The 19,488-nt window shown below is 35.3% G+C and overlaps 1 protein-coding gene across 10 annotated transcripts in view; it reads left to right on the top strand.

Moving 5' to 3' along the window:
• Positions 1-19,488, top strand: part of LOC127844928 (cleavage and polyadenylation specificity factor subunit 1-like) — a 61,572-nt gene that overhangs the window by 320 nt on the left and 41,764 nt on the right. For 2 of the 10 annotated variants that reach the window (XR_008032974.1, XM_052375480.1), the window contains exons 2-12: positions 6,425-6,593; positions 7,186-7,341; positions 8,648-8,728; positions 9,051-9,220; positions 9,526-9,666; positions 10,359-10,498; positions 13,172-13,282; positions 15,017-15,110; positions 16,626-16,713; positions 17,436-17,555; positions 18,408-18,456. Coding sequence is in view for 9 of the 10 variants with exons in the window: in XM_052375480.1 (XP_052231440.1) it covers positions 6,450-6,593; positions 7,186-7,341; positions 8,648-8,728; positions 9,051-9,220; positions 9,526-9,666; positions 10,359-10,498; positions 13,172-13,282; positions 15,017-15,110; positions 16,626-16,713; positions 17,436-17,555; positions 18,408-18,456 (1,294 nt within the window). In the remaining variant the exon portion in view is untranslated. Of the gene's footprint in view, positions 1-6,424; positions 6,594-7,185; positions 7,342-8,647; positions 8,729-9,050; positions 9,221-9,525; positions 9,667-10,358; positions 10,499-10,645; positions 10,653-10,877; positions 10,884-11,023; positions 11,031-11,177; positions 11,185-11,401; positions 11,409-11,631; positions 11,639-11,786; positions 11,793-13,171; positions 13,283-15,016; positions 15,111-16,625; positions 16,714-17,435; positions 17,556-18,407; positions 18,457-19,488 lie in introns of those variants that run through there. The other 8 variants (XM_052375481.1, XM_052375486.1, XM_052375489.1 and 5 more) reach the window with 8 other exon arrangements.

Here is a 19,488-nt window from a genome sequence, read left to right as displayed (position 1 = left end):
AAAGGGGTAGTCCATATAAACGGACTCCCAGAACCTTTGATAATTTTTGCTATGGCGGCTCTGGGAGTCCATATACACCCCTATATAAACATGGGTGCAGTTCAGTGCAGAGAATCTTCGCGCTTCACTAAACAGACGTCGTTCGAGACATATTGATAAAAATAATGAATAAACTTAATAAACATGTTAGATTTACCTGAACGGCAACGTACCGACGTTATCTTTTGCATGCACCCTAATAAATACAACTATGGTTCAACACACTATTCTCGTTGACATTTTAATGTTGAAATTTGAAACAGTTTTTCTGTGTCGAATATTCGATATCGCTGTCGACTTTAATAGGCTCCATCACATAACCAGACATGCAAAATATTGGTGTACTGCGACCTAACCAATATTTGGTCAATTTTCCAATATGGCGGATACAGCGTACGAAAGAAAAACTAAGTCAATAAAAAGCAATTATTTATTGCTTTAATGGTACCATTTGGATGAGTTTGTGGTTTAGACACGTAAACTTGAATAAGTTTTGCAGTTTCAGTGTTCCTTAACCCTTGCATTGTTGATAACATTTTGCACCCATGGACAAGAGAGAGCGCATTGCAACTCTCAGCAGCCCATTGGGTTATAAAGCTGAGAGTTCAATTATTGCAACTAAACAAAGGGAAAGACGCTGGGTGAAAGGGGAAAATAGAGGGCGAAAGAGACATATTTGGGGGAAAAAAACCTATTTTAATCAATGTCTATAACTCATCTACTCTAATTTCAGGGGTTTTTCACCACTGTCTGCGTCTCCAGAAAATGGAGGCATTCCCAAAGCAAAAAAAACGGCCCCATTCCCAATCAAATCTAGATAAAAAAAAATTCAAATTACAATACTAGTTTTCTGTCAAAATTATTTAAAAAACGTTAACAAACACAAATGACATTTAGAGTAACTTCCCTTTATCCATTACGTTATATAGCATGCCCTTAACGACTCAGATGTAAGCACGCTTAGTTTGAGGATTCTTCTACCAACATTGACAGCGATAAAGTGCAGGGCTTTTTACAGGCCATTTAACAATCCCTCGCCCAGGCGCTTGAATTTCGAAATCAGAGTCCCCGGGGCGCTTGAAATTTTTCAATCAGTGTATTTTTCAGTAAAAGAAAGTGGAGATTGTCAAAAAAAATCAAGGTTTCTCTATCAATGTATCAATAATCCCTGTTTTAAAAGAGCACTCGGTACCTACTTTCACAAGTAATCGCCATAAACACCACATGGGGTAATGGATAATCCACTGATAAGAGAATAGCATGACGTGTGTATCGATTATTCTAGCCATATTTCACAGTCATTTAACTGCTGACAAGGATGTATAAGGTAACTTTCCAGTCGTCAAACTGTGATGTTCATCGTCCAATCAGTTACGCGAATGCTTATGAGGGCGGGGTTAACTATCAACCATTATTTTTCAGGGCCCTAACACTACTTTGGGGGAAGGGGTCCGCAGCCCTTAGGAGGGGGAATTTTCGCGGCGTTTCCCTTTTTGGGGGATTTTTTTACTAACTCTCTCATTATTTCATTTGTACATGTTTGCAATATATTCATTGCATTGTTCATAATTTAGTATGTTCGAAAAGAGATGATAATCATGAGACACATCTTTCTATTAAAAAAAAATAAATAAATAATTTATTTTTTTTTTTTTTCTTTTTTAGGGGGAATTTTTCCCCCCAAAAGGGGAAAAAAGTATACTTTTCAGGTGGGGGACTGCCGCCGAAATTCGGTGGCAGATTTGATAGATTGAGGGCCCTGTTTTTTATTGACGTCGGGCACGAAGTAAGAGTTTATCGCAGCTTGATTAGCAAGAAGTTGTACCATTAACGTAATATAAAACCGGTAACTAGTACAGTACATTAAAGACGGTTTCGGGCATCATCATCACACCTTTTTACTGTAAACAAGTGTTACCTATTACTCATAATTAATACGAGAAATTAATTGAAAGTGGTAAACAATTAATTACTTATAGCGAGTAAGTTGTGCAAATAAATCCTGGTTACAATTATGCGAAAAACGTCGGTCAGGTCCGACAGTCTGACACTTTTGGCAATGTCTGTGGAAAAAGCTGAGTATTCCAATAGTTGCAATAATCCAACTCCAGGTGGTTTTCCAGCCATTTTGGGGAAAGGTGTCTGTTCGAATTGGGATTTATTAATCGCTAAAAGTGGCAAATTTGGGAATTTTTTTATCTACAAAAAGGACAAATTTGCATTTTTTTTATCAACAAATATTGACACAACAGGTCTTTTCCTGACCATTTTGGATAAAAATCATATAAATTATGGTTATAAACTTTGTAGGTTGTTTAAAAAATAACATTGAGATATAGAGTATAATAATCATAAGTCATAAGACATTTCTTTTAATTTTTTTATGTCCCCCACTATAGTAGTGGGGGACATATTGTTTTTGCCCTGTCTGTCTGTTGGTCTGTCTGTTTGCGCCAACTTTAACATTTTGCAATAACTTTTGCTATGTTGAAGATAGCAACTTCATATTTGGCATGCATGTGTATCTCATGAAGCTGCACATTTTGAGTGGTGAAAGGTCAAGGTCATCCTTCAAGGTCAGAGGTCAAATATATGTGGCCAAAATCGCTCATTTTATGAATACTTTTGCAATATTGAAGATAGCAACTTGATATTTGGCATGCATGTGTATCTTATGGAGCTGCACATTTTGAGTGGTTAAAGGTCAAGGTCATCCTTCAAGGTCAGAGGTCAAATATATGTGGCCCAAGTCGCTTATTTTATGAATACTTTTGCAATATTTAAGATAGCAACTTGATATTTGGCATGCATGTGTATCTTATGGAGCTGCACATTTTGAGTGGTGTAAGGTCAAGGTCATCCTTCAATGTCAGAGGTCAAATATATGTGGCCCAAATCGCTTATTTTATGAATACTTTTGCAATATTGAAGATAGCAACTTGATATTTGGCATGCATGTGTATCTCATGGAGCTGCACATTTTGAGTGGTGAAAGGTGAAGGTCAAGGTCATCCTTCAAGGTCAGAGGTCAAATATATGTGGCCCAAATCGCTTATTTTATGAATACTTTTGCAATATTGAAGATAGCAACTTGATATTTAGCATGCATGTGTATCTCATGGAGCTGCACATTTTGAGTGGTGAAAGGTCAAGGTCATCTTTCCCAAGGTCAAGGTCATCCTTCACAAGGTCAAGGTCATATATAGGGGACATTGTGTTTCTCAAACACATCTTGTTTTTTTTTAAATTGTGATTTTTTTTTTTTTTTCGGTTTGGGATCGGGTCTGTTTGCTTTGGCATTGGGTCCGTTTTACGGCCTTTTTTTACATAGCAGAAAACCCCATGAACTCTCAGCTATTGACCCTCCGGGTAGCTGGGAGTTGCAACTGATTACACGTTTATTCATGTAAAGATGCCGCCCAGAATCTTGGCGGCACTTAAATCGTAAATATTAGCCACATAAACTTTTTCTGGCATAAATAAATACAAATAGATCGTAAATATATCCATAATAAGCAAATTAAAACAACTTACATGATATGATAATGCTCGCCTAATATTGATATTAATCAAAAGTTTCAAACACGTCAACGGTTCATTTAAATATGTATGTTTTTGCAATGGACAAAGCCAAGTATTTCGAAATTATCAAATTTGAAAATACGCTATCCACTGTCTCCTGAATCCTCGGCGATATAGATCTTGTGTCTAATCTACCAATCGTAATATACAGACTTTCTTCGGAACATCCGTAAGATAGATCGAAGCGTCAATTCAAAACTTTGGCTTTCGGTTTGATGACGGTTTTTGTATAAAGTTTTTGTTTTGAGTTTTTCTCAACTAATCACTTGCAAATTGATGTTGGTAATAACAGATATTGTGTTTGTTGCTATGTATTAGGTTGATTGAACTCGATTTCATAGACATATGTGAGACATAGTTTTTTTACATTGAAAAATAGGTTAACAAGAAGAACTCTGAGAAGTACGTAAGAAGAACTAAGTATTCCGAATTCGAAAATACCCTATTCATTATCTTCATAATCCCAGCGAGATAGATCTCGTGTCTAATCAACCAATTGTAATACACCTACTTTCTTCACAACCTCCGTAAGATAAATCGAATCGTCAATTCAAAACTTTGGCTTTCGGTTTTATAACGTTTTTTTACCATCTTTTTGTTTTGAACATTTATCCACAAATAACACGCAAATTGATATCGATGGTTATAGGTATTGTGTTTGTTACGCCGTTTTAGGTTGATTGTACTCAAGACTTATTCTTTTTACATGCAATTTGGTCTAATCAGAAAGAACTTTGAGCTGTACGTATGTACCCATAAAAGCTCAGAGCATTCAAGAAGAACTACATGAAATTCTTTTTTTTTTTTAAGTATATGAACATTATTTCAACAAAAGTGAGACTTCAAGATTAAAATAATTTGCATGTCTTTGAAAAGAAAATATCTGCAAAATCCAAATTCTCAGTTACTTTTTATATGGGGCTATAGCATCTTTGTAATATTTGTCTATGTTAGCATTTTACGATCGCCAAACTCCCCATTCGCAATTGAATCTTTCACTTAAAAATTTTAACAAAATGGTGATTGTCAAAAAAATCTATGTTTCTCTTTAAGTGTATCATTATTCCCTTTTTTTAAGAGAACTCGGTACCTACTTTCACGGGCAATCGCCATAAATGCCACATGGGGTAATAGATAATCCACTGATAACAGATACCATGACATGCGTTTCAAACAATCAAGTCATATTACACAGTCATGTATGATGCATCACGAGAAATTCTCAGGTAACTTTCCAGGCGCTAAACTGTGATTTTCACCGTCCAATAGGTTACGAGAATGCTTATGGGGGCGGACATAATTTTTGAGTGACGTCGGAAATGAAGTACGAGTTCACAGTTTTACCATTTACGGAAATATAAAATGGGAAATAGAACAGTACATTAAAGACAGTTTCAGGCATCATCATCACAACTTTTTACTGTAAACAATTGTTAGTTATGAACAGTTCATTGTGAATGGTGAGCAATCAATTTCTTATGGCGAGTAACAGTTTGATGCGGTACCAATTTAACTCCAATGCATGTAAATTTCATTGTGTTTATTTAAAGAACTGTTTTACACCGTTTTTCTACAGCCATGTGATAAAAACCATTCACTATACATGTATGTCATGGAAAACCCCTGTTTTAAGAAATTATGAAATATCATGAAATTATTTCGTCATCTGCAATATCAAGTGCCACGCATGGGAAGGGTGTGTTTTGCAACAGGATATGATGTATCTAAATTTAGACTAGCAACTCTGTACATGCAGTATTTTAGACTGAAGAAATTACGTTTGAATAAATGATCTATTGAAACAATTGAAAAATATGTCAATTCACTTGTAAGACCTTGAAGTAAATGTATTTTTAAAGAACTAAGAAGCACCAGGCTACATCATTTGGCAAGTTTGTTCGTACAAAATATTGGGGAGAGGGGGGAGGGGAGCAGGTAGGAGTAACCTATAGCAAGACCCACTCAATCGAAGACCGGGGCGTCTGAATTTTGGGGATACTAATTTTTCTTAACTGTTGGTTTTCAAGTATTAAGATGAAGTTGAATTTTCATATCAATTGCAAATTAAAGACTTTTGAATATGTTTACTTTGTTTGCTTTTTAATTAAACATAGTTTTTTTTACATTTTCAGCAATTATTCAACCAACCATTTATTGCCACAAGTTATTTTGGCTTGTGCTAATGCTAATGTCATAGATTTGGTAAACTTAAAATTAATTTTAAAACCACACCTTGAAAGTAAGTAGCAATCAGAACTATTTATTTATTATGAAAAATTAACATTGACTTATTTATAATAAGAAGTCAGTGTTTTTTTTGTTCACATTTGGGTCCGTTAGGGGGACCCGTTCCCAATGGACAAAAATATATATAGATTTTTCCCGAATGGGATCTTAAAAATCCCAATTAAAGGTTTCCAAAAAAGTTTTTTTTTAATAAGTCTAACATTTCTTTCATCTCCAAATCTGGCTCTTAAAGTTGAACCTTAGAAAATTTAATACTGAAAACACTTTTAAAATCAATTTTAAAGTATTTGTAAGCACAAAATCAACAGCATTAATTTCCCAATTTCAGTCAAAAGGGGGCGATATTTCCCATTACAATGGAACACAATTCCCGATATGGTTAAAAAACACTGATAGTTAAGAACATACATAATTTAAAATCCTTAAAACTTGTGTTAATAGCTAATGCTGCATTCACTTATATATATTTATTTGGCATTGAGTAATTTTAGAGGTTATATAATATCTATACATGGTCAAATGCAGACTTTCTTCTCTTTCTGACTCTAACTGACAGAACATAGTGAAGGGTGACCAGTGAGATGTATGCGATCTACAAGCAGTTACACCCTCCCACTGGGGTGGAGCATTGTGTTTACTGCAACTTTCTCAGTGGAAGTGAACAGAATCTTGTGATAGCAGCTGTCAACCAGATACATGTTTACAGGCTCACACCTGATACAGAAGTAAAGCCAATTTTGCTGTCTATTTTTTGCACGGTCTAATCATTAATGAAAGAACAAAATGTTTTGATAAAGATTCAACTGACTTTGAATTGTAAAGTTTGATGCATTCATGTATATTGCCAGTACTTTACATGAATAAGTACGGCTTAAGCGTGCTAAAACCTTAACATTTTGTTAAGGTTTTGAACATTGACTCTAAAATCAAATTGCTTCCACCTACAACTTTGTAACTTCATATGTAGATGCACCTTGATGAGTTCTACACGCCACATCATTTTTGGGTCACTAGGTCAAAGGTCAAGGTCACTGTGACCTTAAAAAAAAGTCTGACAAGCTTTCATTTATTCAAAACTGCACCCGTAGCCGATAGTGGCACCCGTTATGCGGTGCTCTTGTTTTCTTTTACATCCAATCTGTAAATGATAAAATTATATTCATGCCAATTACCGGGTAGTGATACAAAATTTATAAAACTGTTAACTTTGATATCATAAAAATATGAAAATAAGTTATGTATATTATATTCGTATGTATATTCACTTGTTGATTTTATGTTCAAATGTAATTTGTCTTATGATCTAATGTTTCCTAGCAGGGGATTGACAAAGATGGCAATGAAGAAGAGATAAAACAAAAATTGGAATGTCTGGCCACCTTTAGCTTGTTTGGAAATGTGATGTCGATGAAGTCTGTACGATTACCAGGAGCAACCAAAGACGCTCTCCTTTTGGCATTTGCTGATGCAAAGGTCAGCTAACTTTTTTAATGGAAGATTTTACCTTTTAAATGTGTGCATGTCAAGTTTTTGTACCATTAATCTCGAATATTAATGTAGTTTGGCTTTATTTTTATTAATTTAACATGTACTTAATAATTAGCGTAGCTCTAAACTTGCTTATAATTGTAAATTATTAGTACTACAGTTTGAGTTATCAATACAATAATTATAAATAGATTGTCTTTTACTGTAAAGTAACTGTGAATTATTTTTTTCCTATCATTAACCTTTGTGTGTGATTTTTTCCATGTTCTAAATACACTGTAAATCTAGTATAACGCACTCAATTGTAACATTGAGTTACTAGTATTATCAAATAGAGATTAACCATTACCGGGGCATTTGACAGTTTAAGTGTGATTATCTATTGATTGATGCAAATAAAGGTGTGAAAAGAAGCAGGTGTTTATCAGTGTTTCAGGTCTTTTTGCTGTTACTATGTATGCACTATCCATATTTTGAATCATTGACAGTTTGACAAGTTTTACGAGAGATGCTTCACTGCACTGTTATTTGTAGACAACATGAAATTTAATATTGTCTGCTTAGATGCAAACAAAAGAGTATCTGGCAAACAGAAATTAAAGATGTAATCAAGACGATTAGTTTCATCAAAGCGCAGATTTATTATTAACAGAAATTCACTTTCATTTTCGCACGATTTTCAGTAAGTCTCTTGGAACAACATATTTTTTTATGCCGCAATAAAGCATTTCTTTATATCGCATTGCATTCAATCTAAATTTAAACTCACTCAATCTAAATTTAAACTCACTCGTTTATTTGTTGTTATAATTGGATCTGAGCAGTAAATAATGAAACCGCTGTCCCATAATGCACTGTACACTACACTTCTGAAAAATGGCTTATGTTTGTGTTTATGAAATTCTTTAACAAATTTATCGTCATAAATTGCCAGAATAATTTTTTTATTTACATAATAATATTGGATTATCAGATATATATCCACAACAGACAAGCCGTATTTACACAATTATCGATACGGCGAATTACAATGCAACGGCAATAATTTCTAAATAAATGAACTCAGAACTTATAACGTCAATCCGTTTATAATGCTGTCTTGTGGCTTGGACCCTGTCATATGTGTTATATGTGAGTTACAGTGTATTTAATTATATTGTAAATGTTGTAAATGTATTTTTATTTCACTGGTATATTCCAAAAACGTGAGAAAACTTGTGTCATTAAGCAGACGGCACATTCTTTCCATAGATCGATCCTACTTATATTGCTCATTTCCTTTGGTTTGCAGTTGTCAGTGGTGGAATATGATCCAGGAATGCATGACCTACAGACAACCTCGCTGCATCATTTTGAAGAAACCAAATTCAAGGTTAGATATGCTTGTTACTCATGGGGCTATATAGTGATGCTCAAAGTGCAAATTGCACTGTTTTACAAAAATTTCCAATTTATATATTCTTTTAATTGGAAAATACTACCAGAATATGCCATTACAAAATAATTTTGTTGAAACAGGGGCAATTTATTGAAAAATTGAAAATTCTGATATTTAAAATAAAAAAAAATTAAATTGTAAATGTCATCAACAAAATCAGACAACACACAACACATTGTTTGTTTAGAACTTAATTGTATTATTATTCTAACATGTCTCGACACCTTTTATGTTGTTTGTGCTACGCCATTTCCAGGACTTCAGCGATCCCACAGGTATCCCCACAGTACGTGTGGATCCCGATGGTCGGTGTGCGGCCATGCTGATCTACGGGACCAAGCTGGTGGTGCTGCCTTTTAGGAAGGATGTGTACAGTGAAGACGTTGAGGGAATCATGGATGGGGACGAGCAGGGAACCAAGACTAGGTATGATGAGCAGGAAACCAAGACTAGGTATAATTTGTATAGCGGGAGAACTTTCAGGTAGACAACTAGGTTCCTTATAGCACAATGTCCTAATCCCTAAGATATTAATCATTTCTCAAAAACTTTCAAGGATTATGCAAATAGATACTCTCAAAAGGGTTATTCATTTCAACAAGAAGATAAATCTGGTAAATGTATTCCTAAATTATCTGCCCTTGTTTGTGATTACCACTTTTTGCTTTGTTTGGTTACATATCATTCCAAATGAAGCCATTCAGTCAGACATGTGTGAATGTTTTTTCCAGGTATCCCATACAGAATTCGTACATCATCGACATGCGCAGCTTTGATGAGAAGATCATCAATATCCTGGATTTCCAGTTCCTGCATGGATACTACGAGCCCACAGTGTTCATCCTCTATGAGCCGTACCCCACATGGGCTGGGTAAGCAGGAAAGAAAAAAGAATGCAAACAGTCTTAAGCCTTTACCACTTTGATACGTTATTTTGTAGTCCCTCAGAAAGCTAAATTGAATTCAAGACCTTTCTTACTAGATTCAAATTTTAAAGGCTTTATTCCCAACTCTTAGATACTGATGATCAGCAACTAGCATAAAACCTGAACAGACTGCGAGTTACTTTGCATATAGCCATTTCCACTTCTGAGTTTCTGAGTGGGAAAGGGTTAAGATTAAATTGATTTTTGTGTGCATGCAATGTATTGGCATAAATATGCAAATTAGATCATAAAGATACTAATAAATTTGTATTATTGAGCACATGTTGTACCCGTTTACAGTAATTTTTACCTGTTTACAGGAATAAACTGTTTTAAGTGATATTAAATATAGAAACAACTCAGAACATGTGTTTTATACGAATTCAAATCCAGAAAATAAATATGTGTAGAGTAGGCATGGTTAGAAAATGAAACAAAATGACTATATTTGTGTTATTATTTTAGTGTTAATTATTCCAAAATTAAAATTAATTATTCCAATAAAACAAAATGAGTATTTTAGTATTAGTTTTTTAGTGTTCATTATTCCCAACAAATTGAAGACATATATCTCTCCATGGGTCAGAGGGTCTGTTAAATGTTTGTTGACCATCACTGACTCTATCTTACTATTGCAGGCGTGTTGCGGTGCGCTCAGACACCTGTAGCATCGTTGCCATATCGCTGAACATACCTGAGAAGGTGCACCCCATCATCTGGTCTCTGTCTCACCTTCCATTTGACTGCCTCCATTGTCAGCCTGTACCCAAACCTATCGGTAGGTAACACAGCCATTAAATTGGGTCAGTTTTGAGGCTGATGTATTTCACTGTCAGCCTGTGCCCAAACCTATGGGTAGGTAACACAGTGATTTAGTAAGTTCACTTTTGAGATTGATGTATTCCACTGTCAGCCTGTGCCCAAACCTATCGGTAGGTAACACAGTGATTTAATTGGGTCAGTTTTGAGGCTGATGTATTCCACTGTCAGCCTGTGTCCTAACCTATCGGTAGGTAACACAGTCATTTAATTGGGTCAGTTTTGAGGCTGATGTATTCCACTGTCAGCCTGTGCCCAAACCTATCAGTAGGTAACACAGTCATTTAATTGGGTCAGTTTTAAGGCTGATTTATTCCACTGTCAGCCTGTGTCCAAACCTATCGGTAGGTAACACAGTGATTTAATTGGGTCAGTTTTGAGGCTGATGTATTCCACTGTCAGCCTGTGCTCAAACCTATTGGTAGGTAACACAAATTGGGTCAGTTTTGAGGCAGATATATTCCACTGTCAGCCTGTGCCCAAACCTATCGGTAGGTAACACAGTCATTTAATTAGGTCAGTTTTGAGGCTGATGTATTCCACTGTCAGCCTGTGCCCAAACCTATTTGTAGGTAACACAGTGATTTAATTGGGTCAGTTTTGAGGCTGATATATTCCACTGTCAGCCTGTGCCCAAACCTATCGGTAGGTAACACAGTGATTTAATTGGGTCAGTTTTGAGGCTGATGTATTCCACTGTCAGCCTGTGCTCAAACCTATTGGTAGGTAACACAGTGATTTAATTGGGTCAGTTTTGAGGCTGATGTATTCCACGCTAAGCCTGTGCCCAAACCTATTGGTAGGTAACACAAATTGGGTCAGTTTTGAGGCTGATATATTCCACTGTCAGCCTGTGCCCAAACCTATCGGTAGGTAACACAGTCATTTAATTGGGTCAGTTTTGAGGCTGATGTATTCCACGCTCAGCCTGTGCCCAAACTTATTGGTAGGTAACACAATGATTTAGTAAGGTCACTTTTGAGACTGATGTATTTCACTGTCAGCCTGTGCTCAAACCTAAGGTAGGTAACACAATGATTTAGTAAGGTCACTTTTGAGACTGATGTATTTCACTGTCAGCCTGTGCCCAAACCTATCGGTAGGTAACAGAATGATTTAGTAAGGTCACTTTTGAGACTGATGTTTTTAAGTGTCAGCCTGTGCCCAAACCTATCAGAAGGTAACACAGTGATTTAATTGGGTCAGTTTTGAGGCAGATGTATTCCACTGTCAGCCTGTGTCCAAACCTATCGGTAATAAACACTGGGCTTTAAAAGGACAAATTTAGGAGCGGATGTATTTTACTGTCAGCCTGTGCCCAAACCTAGCAGTAATAAAAACTTGGATTTAATAGGGCAAGTTTAGGGGGCTGATGTATGTCACTGATCAGGCATACATGAGTTATTTTTTTGCAAAAATCAAGAATATATACTTTTTATATCATCCAATTGTAGTCATTAAAGGACTTATAAAGTATTATGGGTAGTAGTTAAAACCGCATTTTTATCCAGGTTTTCCGAAGGAAAAAAATGGTTATTATATTTGCGAATGTCGGCGGGCTGGCAGGCGGGCGGAACAAGCTTGTCCGGGCCAGAACTTTGTCGTTCATTGTCACATTTTAAAACAATTTGGCACATTTGTTCACCATCATTAGACGGTGTGTCGCGCGAAATAATTACGTCAATATCTCCAAGGTCAAGGTCACACTTTGAGTTCAAAGGTAAAAAATGGCATAAATGAGCTTTTCTGGGCCATAACTATGTCATTCATTGTGAGATTTCAAATTCATTTGGTGCATTTAATCACCATCATTGGACGGTGTGTCACGCAAAAGAATTACGTCAATATCTCCAAGGTTAAGGTCGCCACAACTAAAAATAGATTTTCAAATTGAAAACCTGGTTTTGTGACAATTTTGTCCCTTTTGTTATAATTTTGTTATAATTTAAACAAAAACTGATGTTTTTTTATTGTTTTTGCTGGAACAAATTAATTAATAATACTTTTTAAACCAACAACAATTAGATTTGAAGGAGTACAGCAGTTTCCAATTATGTAACTGTGTTGTTGTTTTGTGATATTATCCAGACTGTTTAATTATGTATTTAAATCTCAAGATAACAATCATGTGCTCCATATTTGATGGTATAAAGGCACTGATATATTCTTTTTCAGGTATACATAAATAAGTTAGGAATTAATTGTTAGATGGATCTAACTGTCTACAACTACAGCTGTATGATGACTGTATAGTTTTCTAATTTAATCTCTGTATGTTCCCCTTTGTGGGAAAACTGGGCTTAACCCTTTACCACTTAGATACGTATTTTGCAGTTCCTTAGAAAGTTTAATTTAATTAAGAAACAAACTTGAACAGACTGCGAGTTGCACAGAGCCGTTTTCACTTTGTTTCTGAGTGGGAAAGGGTTAATGCAAATGCGTAAAGTGTCATCCCAGATTAGCCCGTGCAGTCCACACAGGCTAATCAGGGAAGACACTTTATGCTTTTATGGAATATTCATTTAAAGCAGATCGTTCTCAGTGAAAATCCAGTATCGGGGGAAAGTGTTGTTCCTGTGTGGACTGCACAGGCATTATGCCATGTTTTCCCACAGCAAGACTTATATTTAAGGTGGGGTGCTGGTGTTTGCTGTAAACTCGTTGCTGTACCTGAACCAGAGCGTGCCACCCTACGGTGTCTCCCTCAACAGCATGTCCTCAACACGCAGTGTCTTTCCCCTGAGTAAGCATATTGTGTGTTGTATGTTTCAACCCTTAACCACTTTGATATGATTTTTGATGTGTTTATAATCAAAGTTCTTTCTTACTAGATTCAAGTTTGCAAGCCTATATAAGATACTGATAAGCAGCAAACAGCATAAAACCAAAACAGACTGCTAGTTACTCACAGGCTGTTCTGGTTTTATGCTGGTTGCATACAGCAATTTTCATATTGCTTCTGAACGGAAAAAGGATTTGTTTAAAGAATAGACTTTATTTAAATGAAAAATTCAAGGTTTACAGTTAATAAATACACTTGGTTAACATTTGCTGCTCTCAATTTCTCTGTTAATCTTGTTTTCTTCACTTATGATATTTGTAAGATATTTTTGTATGAGATTCACCTTTTAAGGGATTTTTAATATGACTATATATTATCAAGATACCATTCGCTCTAAATTGTTAGAATTGATTTGGATACAAAAATGCTAAACAAATCATTTCAAATCAATTGTAGTCAAGTAAACCTTTATTTCTCAAATCTTTTACCATAAAACATTACTATTTCTGTTTAGTGCACTTTTGTTCACACATACTTCCATGTTCATACAAATCTACAAAATATGCATGGTAGGATCGACTCATTTTTAGCTCGGCTGTTTTCGGAGAAAACCCGAGGTATTGTCATAGCCAGCTCGTCCGACGTCTGCCGTTGTCGTGCTTAAACCTAAACGTTGGCTCTAAAATCAAAGTGCTTCCACCTACAACTTTGAAACTTCATATGTAGATGCACCTTGATAAGTTCTACACACCACACCCATTTTGGGGTCACTAGGTCAAAGGTCAAGGTCACTGTGACTACTAAAAGAAAAAAATTCTGACAAGCTTTCATTTATTGTCCTACCGGTTTCACCGGAGGGGACTTATGGTTTGCATTCTGCGTTTCAGTGAGGCCATCACACTTTTGTGGAACCTGCGATAACTTTAAAAGTCCTTCATATTTTTTCATGAAACTTGAAACATGGATAGATGGCAAAATGGACATTATGCACGTCAATTCATTTTGTTCCTACATCAAAAGTTCTGGTTGCTATGGCAACAAATATTTTAAAAACAAATAAAAAATTCTGAGAATGGTGGAGCCGGTAGGGGACATATATTGCTTGGCAATAGTCCCGTTCAAAACTGCACCCGCTGCCGAGCGTAGCACCTGTTAAGCTGTGCTCTTGTTTACATTTTAGCCTTGCATTGGGAAAACAGGGTTTAATGCATGTGCAAAAAGTGTTGTCCAAGAGTAGCCTGTGCAGTCTGCAGTGCTGGCTTCACTGTCTGATAGTCCCAGAGTAGCCTATGCAGTCTGCAGTGCTGGCTTCACTGTCTGATAGTCCCAGAGTAGCCTGTGCAGTCTGCAGTGCTGGCTTCACTGTCTGATAGTCCCAGAGTAGCCTGTGCAGTCTGCAGTGCTGGCTTCACTGTCTGATAGTCCCAGAGTAGCCTGTGCAGTCTTCAGTGCTGGCTTCACTGTCTGATAGTCCCAGAGTAGCCTGTGCAGTCTGCAGTGCTGGCTTCACTGTCTGATAGTCCCAGAGTAGCCTGTGCAGTCTGCAGTGCTGGCTTCACTGTCTGATAGTCCCAGAGTAGCCTGTGCAGTCTGCAGTGCTGGCTTCACTGTCTGATCTAGGACGTCACTTTACGCCAATGCATTAAGCCCTGTTTTCCAAGAGCACGGCTAAATTTCTAACATGTATTTTTTCAGAGGTTCAGGATGGTGTACGGATCACGCTGGACTGTTCACAATCAACATTTATATCTTCTGACAAGCTGGTAGTCTCGTTGAAAGGCGGAGAACTGTATGTTATGTTGGACCATTACTGCTCGTTCTGTCTTATAAATAATTTATGAAAAGATCAGCAACTGATTTTCTATATTTTATTTATTTGTTAAGATTTCTATTCAATTCAAAACTATTTCATTAGCTTTCATTCTGTTCATATGTTTAATATGTTTTTATGAATCAAATAGCTTATTCTAATTTTCCTTAATGATAAAAAGGTTAATAGTTCTTCAAGAGTTTTCAGGGACATAAATACATTGTATATAAAACGATTGTATATAAAACATTATAGACTGTTTATTTTTCTTCAGAGAAAATTCTAACCTCATGACAGATTGTGTTCAAATTTAAAGTGCCAATCCTTTTACTTTAGTGCCAATCTGATATTACTTAAGTGGCAATCTGATCTTACTTTAGTGCCAATCTGATATTACTAAAGTGCAAATCTGATGTTACTTTAGTGCCAATATGATATTACTTAAGTGCCAATCTGATATTATTTAAGTGCCAATCTGATATTACTTAAGTGCAAATCTGATGTTACTTTAGTGCCAATATGATATTACAGAAGTGCCAATCTGATATTACTTAAGTGCCAATCTGATATTACTTAAGTGCCAATCTGATATTACTTGAGTGCCAATCTGATATTACTTAAGTGCCAATCTGATATTACGTTAGTGCCAATCTGATATTACTTAAGTGCCAATCTGATATTACTTAAGTGCCAATCTGATATTACTTGAGTGCCAATATGATATTACTTAAGTGCCAATCTGATATTACGTTAGTGCCAATCTGATATTACTTAAGTGCCAATCTGATATTACTTGAGTGCCAATCTGATATTACTTAAGTGCCAATCTGATATTACTTAAGTGCCAATCTGATATTACTTAAGTGCAAATCTGATATTACTTAAGTGCAAATCTGATATTACATTAGTGCCAATATGATATTACTTAAGTGCCAATCTGATATTACTTTAGTTACAATCTGATATTAATTTAGTGGCAATCTGATATTACTTTAGTGCAAATCTGATATTACTTAAGTGCAAATATGATATTTCGTTAATGCCAATATGATATTACATAAGTGCCAATATGATATTACTTAAGTGCCAATCTGATATTACGTTAGTGCCAATATGATATTACTTAAGTGCCAATATGATATTACTTAAGTGCCAATCTGATATTACGTTAGTGCCAATATGATATTACTTAAGTGCCAATCTGATATTACTTTAGTGCCAATCTGATATTACTTAACCACTCAGATACACATTTTGACCCATTTGTAGTCACTTAAAACATCTTATTAAGTTTAGCACTTGTCTTAATAGATTCAATTTTGGAAAGCTTTATTTCCAAACCCATAAGACTGATGAGCACCAAACAGCATAAAACCTTAAAATACTGCGAGTTACTTGCAGGCTGTTCTGGTTTTATGCTATTTGCATATAGCCATTTTTCCTTTGCTTTGAGCGGAAAAGGGATAATGTTGTATATTGTTGCCATGGTTTCAGGTATGTGCTGACCTTGATAGTGGACGGAATGAGAAGTGTGAGAGGCTTCAACTTTGACAAGTCTGCTGCCAGTGTCCTCACTACCTGTGTAAGGGCAGCAAAAAAACTAATCCTTATTTTTACTTCATAATGTAGCAAAAGATTGTTGCTTGTTTATGCTATGTCACTTAGCATGTTTTATTAGAGTTGAGAAATATTATTGTTCACTTTGTACTGATATAAAAAGTTAATATTATCAGAAGTCGTTTTAAACAAGTTTGATATTTGTTTTGTTTGTCTGTAACATATATTGAAATGTCTGACTTTTGTTTCTTACTTATAATTACCTCATATATGTTGCATATGGCTGACAGGTCTTAGTCTATATATATATAAATGCTTTTGAAGGAATCCTTTATAATGGAATTATTTCATGGAAGTATTAGTATACACTCTTTTCATGAGTGGTTGTATGTAAGAATAAGATCATTTTGAGATCATTGAATGGGAACAGCTTGACTTGAAACAAAAAGGGGATGACTCAGTAAAATGACCATATTTGAGAATGGAAAAAACTCTGATAAATTTACTGGCTTTTAGTGACTGTCTGTGTTGAGTGCTAAAATAATTTTAATGGAAGAACAGGATAATTTGAAAGAAACTTAGGTATGGTGCTTTTTAATTACCCCCCGTAATAAAGGTCACTGATTGGCTATATATAGGCTATTTAGGTTTGTCTTTGTATGACTGGTTGGGTATAGGCTATTCAAGATTCTTTCTTTTCGTAACTTGTTGGCTTTAGGCTTCTGAAGACTATTTCTTTTTCCTCAGATGTGCCTGTGTGAGGAGGGATACCTGTTTCTGGGATCTCGCCTAGGCAACTCTCTGCTTCTCAAATATACAGAGAAGGCTCAAACCGTGGAAAAGGAGGCCAAAGATAAAGACAAACCCGTTCGTATTATTGGTTATTTAAGTTTTGCATTATATTTGTTAATCATTTTGATTAAAAGTTGTTGACTTTTCTTTTGTGAACTAAATATTGTTATCATAGGTCACAAGACTATAATTGGCTTATCTGCTGTTATAATAAACTTTGACCATGTCACACTTATTACAAACACTTTGTAATACTCTGATTATACTCCTTTAATTGACGTTTCGGCATAATGCCTTTATCAAAACATTGGAAATTATATGTTAACTACATTTTTACGTCTTTTGACTGCACAATTTAAATAACAAAGAAAAATGTTTTTAAACGTCAAATGACGTTGTACATGATGACGTCATAAATGGCGTTATATAAAATGGCGCCAAAAAAATGTAAAAATTCGCCAAAAATGAAATGACGTTAAACACTTACATATTGTATCTTAATCCTATGTTAAATGTGTGCTTTATATATTTAATAAATTGATATTTTACAATAAAATAATCATCATCATATGTAATTATAATCTACCTTAACTTATTATCATAAATTAAATAGGGTAAACTTATTTAATGACTCTTATTATTTCAATCCATATCTATGTATAATATTCAAATGATTGTAATACTTAAGCATAGAGATTAAACATAATAGGTTACATGGTAAAAAACTTAGTTACTGCATAAAACTTAAGTTGTCTAAAGCTAAGTACTACTGACTTTTCCCAATCCTCAAGTTTAAAGAGTGATTTTGTATAAGAATTAAAACTTATTTGATCTCTTTTTAGCCTGCTTGCTCAGACCTAGATTTTTTGGATTAGTTAATCTTAGCAATTCACTTTGCTTTAATTATTTTACCTTATATGTTATCAGACAGAACCACCAACAAAGAAAAAGAAAACTGAAGGGCCAACTGATATGGGTATGTTTTGTATAGAGGACTAAACTATGACTGCTTTACTATATCATTAGCATAGTGTGCAATCCCTGATATTCTTCCTGCAATATAATATGAGCACCGTCATGCTGATAAGGACCTTAGGACATATCTGAACATTGTAGCTCCAGATATGCCTGTGCATCCATTATACACTGATGAGGAGTTATAGTGTCTGTTAATGAGACCATGAACCCTGCCTGATTTTAATGCAGACATGGTTGCTACTGACCAGACTGTTCAAGTGCCCTGGATGGTCTGGAGCTACCCTGGTAGCATATGTTCTAAGACCAATTTTAGCATGATGTGTCTCAAATTTGTTGAAGACTTCATTTCTCATTATTTGCTGCGTTAAGTTCTGAATTATTTTATACTTATTTAAATCTCATAATAGTTTTAAGACATTTATGTCACATGTCTTGTTGTCTGTTGTTTATTCATGTACTGTACATGTTAATTCACATGTAAAAGATCATGGTACACTGTGTGACATGTCTCAGAGGAGAAATATCATTAAATCCAAAGCCTCAGATAATCATCACATATGTTACTTTTGGCTGAAACAGTTGCATCAATTGATATGTCTGCCAGAGCTGTCAACCTTTCAATATACTTATGGTCAATTGTTTATATGCACTTTATTAGAGGCTGAAAGTAATAGTTGTTGTTTGGAACTCCGTTAAACACTGGTTTTTAGCTCATCTATTTTTTGAAAAAAAATTCTGAGCTATTGTCATCACCTTGGCGTCTGCGTCGGCGTCGGCGTCCGGTTAAGTTTTGCGTTTAGGTCCACTTTTCTCAGAAAGTATCAATGCTATTGCATTCAAACTTGGTACACTTACTTACTATCATGAGAGGACTGGGCAGACAAAGTTAGATAACTCTGGCGTGCAATTTGACAGAATTATGTGCCCTTTTTATACTTAGAAAATTGAAAATTTTGGTTAAGTTTTGCGTTTAGGTCCACTTTTCTCAGAAAGTATCAATGCTATTGCATTCAAACTTGGTTAACTTACT

Source organism: Dreissena polymorpha, chromosome 9 (assembly GCF_020536995.1).
Source record: "Dreissena polymorpha isolate Duluth1 chromosome 9, UMN_Dpol_1.0, whole genome shotgun sequence".
Taxonomy (NCBI): Eukaryota; Metazoa; Mollusca; class Bivalvia; order Myida; family Dreissenidae; genus Dreissena; species Dreissena polymorpha.
This window is presented reverse-complemented; position numbering and strand designations above follow the sequence as displayed.